The sequence below is a fragment of the Priapulus caudatus genome, unplaced genomic scaffold (assembly GCF_000485595.1).
Source record: "Priapulus caudatus unplaced genomic scaffold, Priapulus_caudatus-5.0.1 Scaffold728, whole genome shotgun sequence".
Classification (NCBI taxonomy): domain Eukaryota; kingdom Metazoa; phylum Priapulida; class Priapulimorpha; order Priapulimorphida; family Priapulidae; genus Priapulus; species Priapulus caudatus.
This window is the reverse complement of record NW_014577789.1, coordinates 1779-5743: the sequence shown is the minus strand read 5'-3', so window position 1 is coordinate 5743 and position 3965 is coordinate 1779. Positions and strand designations below refer to the sequence as shown.

Genomic DNA, 3965 nt, shown 5'->3' with positions numbered 1-3965 from the left:
CGAGTTATAGAGCGAAAGGGAAATATGATCAAGGTCAAGATAAAGGTCAAATAAAGGTCACAGTGACTTGGTTTTGGTACGCTGCTCACCTTCTCCCCAAGATGTGTAAGTATACCAAGTTTGGTAGCGCTAGGTCAATTAGGGGTCAAGTTATAGAGCGGAAGGGAAATTGTCTGCGGCGGCGGCTGGGGAGACATGAAACCATAGTATCCCCGCCGACTTCGTCGCGGGGGATACAAATATAGTCACCCACAAGTTGCACATTCATGCATTTGCACACACATTTGCACACACATGTGCAAGTTGCAAGTTAGGAATTTCCTTCAGAGGCAGCAATTATTTGCTGCTGACAAAGGGCAGGCAGCAAACTGACCCTTGTAGGCAGCAAAACTGCTACTTGTTGCCAATACTTTCGAACTCTGCTACCAATGATTAATTAGAGAATTAGTCTAAACATATGAATCTCTTGCTAGTTACTCACTAGTAAAGCAAGGCAGGCAAGAGCACAGAAGGAGAATCGGGTGTCCACTTCACCCCACTTATCGCCTACAAAACTACCATCAGGCTGCTGAAGTCCTTTCACATAATCCACTACTAGGTCTGCATCAATTGTATCAAGGGCATCATAAGTACACAATATCTGAAGAAGGAAAAAAAACGAATTAGGAATTGCTATCAACAGAAATACCATCTAGATAATGGCTCTTGGTTATAAAATCTTCAAGTGACTTTGGATATATGCATTGGCATATTGGATATATGCATTGCCATATATGAGAGATGGACTTCTAAGCATATCAACATTATTACTATGATCATGGTATAGCTTTACAGATTTAGTGCTTTAACTTACCTGCACAGCACTGAGTGTATACAAGAGATGTGGGTCATGATTTTCACTAGAGCTAATACCTCCACATTTATGCTGACACTGCTTCACAAATGCAATGATTTGAACCTGTAATAACAAACGCTTATAGTTTTTTCTCTGCCAGGATTTGAAAATGCATTTCACTGGTACTATTATATGTGCTAACTACATTACTTTACATACACGTTCGATTTAATTGAACTTCAAAACATTTCTGGTTGATTTCTACCATTTATACATAAATGTCACTAAAAAATAACTAATAATTTAAGTATTACTAATAGAGAAGACCATATTTAGTTCTCACTTTGTCCATCATATCAAGTTGATGCATCAAATCCATGGCAGTTATTCCCCAGTAGATACCACTCATTCTCAGATACTCTGTCATCACGTACTCCTACAAACAAACAATTTCCTATCATTTTACAACAAACACTATTATATACAGGGGCTGTACCAAGTACAGCAGCTGGAAAAAGGATACGTACGGTACAGCACCACAAATATGACCTGCCAAATATGAATGTAAATCAAGGTACATCACTGAGAAAAAATTCACATGTATAGCATTGTGTGCTCTTGCCACTGAACACTAAACTTATGAACAAGCCATTTTCTGCTGATCACCCCCCCCCCCCCAACACACACACACACACACACACCGAAGACCGAGATGTATTATGTTACCATGAAGTGTTACGTACACGCGGTCGTCGTAAATCGCGCGGAAATAAAAGATTGCAGTCAGTAAAACATAATGCATTAACTACGCTACAACATGTATTCATTTTTAAAGAGAAAAATATTTCAAATATATTGTACTTGGTTCAGTTTCAACAGTTTAGCAAAATGGCCTTAGTTGATACTACTTATTTTACTCATCACAGTAATAGAAAATCCATCCTATCAAGACCAATAGAGCTGTGATAAGCACGTTTACATTATACATATATGAAACTCGGGTGTAGCTATTTTAAAGTGCAGTACACTGTGGTACTATATTACCATCCTATCTATACACATACATAATCATCTTTTTTGTTCTCATATGCAGCAATGTAGTTGATATGCTTTTCAAGAAATAGTACACTTGGCAGATTGGCCATGATCGTAGCATCCTTTGCATGTGTACCCTGCAAAAAAAAAAACATACAAAAAGTTTATATTAAATATAATTAATATAATAAATTAATTAATCAAATTTTGATTAATGGGTAATGGCAATACTATAGAGTATGTAATAATGAAAGCATCAATGGCACTATAGCTCACCTTGGGTGCGATAGAAGAGGGAAGTAATATTTAAAATTTGGTAAGTGTTTCATTTATGACGGACCGAAATGTGATCAAATGTCCTTATTCCCTGTTTTATACTAATAGAAATGTTACTGTTTTGTTTCAGGGTTAGTTTTGATGCGAAAATAAATGTTTCAGATCTGAAAGTCTGAAATCTGGGCGAGAGATGGCACTACACCTAAATGATCGCCATTTTGGTTTTCGATTATCGCGCAAATAAAAGTAAAATATTCCAGTCAATTTACTGTAATGAAGAATCTAAAACACAATATTCCATGTAGGTATGAATAGGTAGGTAGGTAGGTAGGTAAATTTAATGAAAGTGTCAATGACACTGTACCTCACCACAAAAAAGAACACAAATGAGTGAGTGAGAAGAAGTCAGTTTTAATTGAGCAACCATCGACGTACATTATAGAAACGTCTCTCCCATAGGAGTAACAACTGTATGCAATTTGAAACATGCGGGTCAAACGGTTCTCATGATATGGTTGACCGTATCCCAATGTTGACGGACGGACGGACGTACGACGGACAACGCCCCATGGCAATAGCCCATCTTGACGATGTCAAGGTGAGCTAAAAATGTGAGATTTCACATCAAGGCAGGCACACATGGCAATCGAGCTACAAAATCGCTTTTAAGATCAGATATCTGAAGAGGGCATGTGTTGCTGACATATAAACTTTGCACTGCAGGAATGGAATGATTTTTGTTTTTTTATTGAACATGTTGAAGTCCGTTTTGCTCGCAATTTCGCAACAATGCTTCAATGAAAATACAACACACCATGTCTCCTGGGCGATCGGCAAAGCCACCAGTTTCCTCATCTTGAGATGCTAGGATAAAATCCACAAGCTTATTCTAAAAATCAAAATAATGAATGCCTATAAGTATAACTGTAAATGCAATATTTAATCAAATTTTTAAAAAATGATAAAATTTCGAATCACAAAACATGTACGTGGTTACAAGCATCTAATCTGTCACTCATAATGATTCATCTGCATTCCTTGGCTCCTTGATGAAAGCAAAACTAACTTGTAGGTACACATCATTCCTTTACTCCAATGGGACGTTTGTAGAAAGGTTGACAAAACTTGTACCTTGTCTATCCAGTGCAGTCTGCCTATGATAGTGAGAGAGGATAGCACCCACCAGGAATAACATACATCAGGAAGTTTCTCTGGCCGTCCTTAACACAGAAAATAGAACGTAGTTGTACAAAGTTTTGAGTATCTTTCAAAATTGTACTAGTTTGAGTGGAAATGGTCATATCATCAATAGAGCATAATAACAAATTTGGTATTATTAGTATCCATAATTAATAATTTTTTTGAGACAAGGTATTGGATATTTACTGCATAACAATTGATCTGTTACTCAATTATTATATTCAACTTAAACAGGGTGATACTCCATTAGGAGTGTTCCCAATTTTAATGTCATTAATGGTCATAATAACACACATATATATATATATATATATACATATATACAAGAGCTAATAATACCTAGAGTGTACAACGGGAAAACGGAAAAATTTTATGGTATTGCATTAAGCAGAATTCTTTGCTCTCTAAAACAAGACCAACCGCTTGTCAATACGATACTCCTAGGCTGAGATATTGGCTCCTAAACCTCCCCTCCCACATGCCTCACACGGCCTGGCATCCAGCTTATTCAGCAACCTAAACGCCGTATTATTAGCTCTTGACGAAATATATATTATGGAAAGAGAGGTGGAACAGTGAAATAGAAACAGTGAACTAGAAACTGAAGCAACCAGAACTA

General features: G+C 36.9%; 2 protein-coding genes across 2 annotated transcripts in view; both read right to left on the bottom strand.

Annotated features, from left to right (window-relative positions):
* Positions 1-3965, bottom strand: part of LOC106813116 (geranylgeranyl transferase type-2 subunit beta-like) — an 11557-nt gene that overhangs the window by 5947 nt on the left and 1645 nt on the right. Inside the window, exons 4-5 of the mRNA XM_014817173.1 lie at positions 3278-3366; positions 2961-3035 (exon numbers count right to left, since the gene is read on the bottom strand). Of these exons, the coding sequence (XP_014672659.1) occupies positions 2961-3035; positions 3278-3366 (164 nt within the window). The remainder of the gene's footprint in view (positions 1-2960; positions 3036-3277; positions 3367-3965) is intronic.
* LOC106813121 (geranylgeranyl transferase type-2 subunit beta-like) lies at positions 482-2017 on the bottom strand (the record flags this gene model as incomplete). Its single annotated transcript, XM_014817179.1, is given in 4 exon segments — positions 482-640; positions 854-958; positions 1179-1271; positions 1900-2017. Coding segments are annotated over 4 exon segments (438 nt in total), but the record flags the coding sequence as incomplete, so codon positions are not given.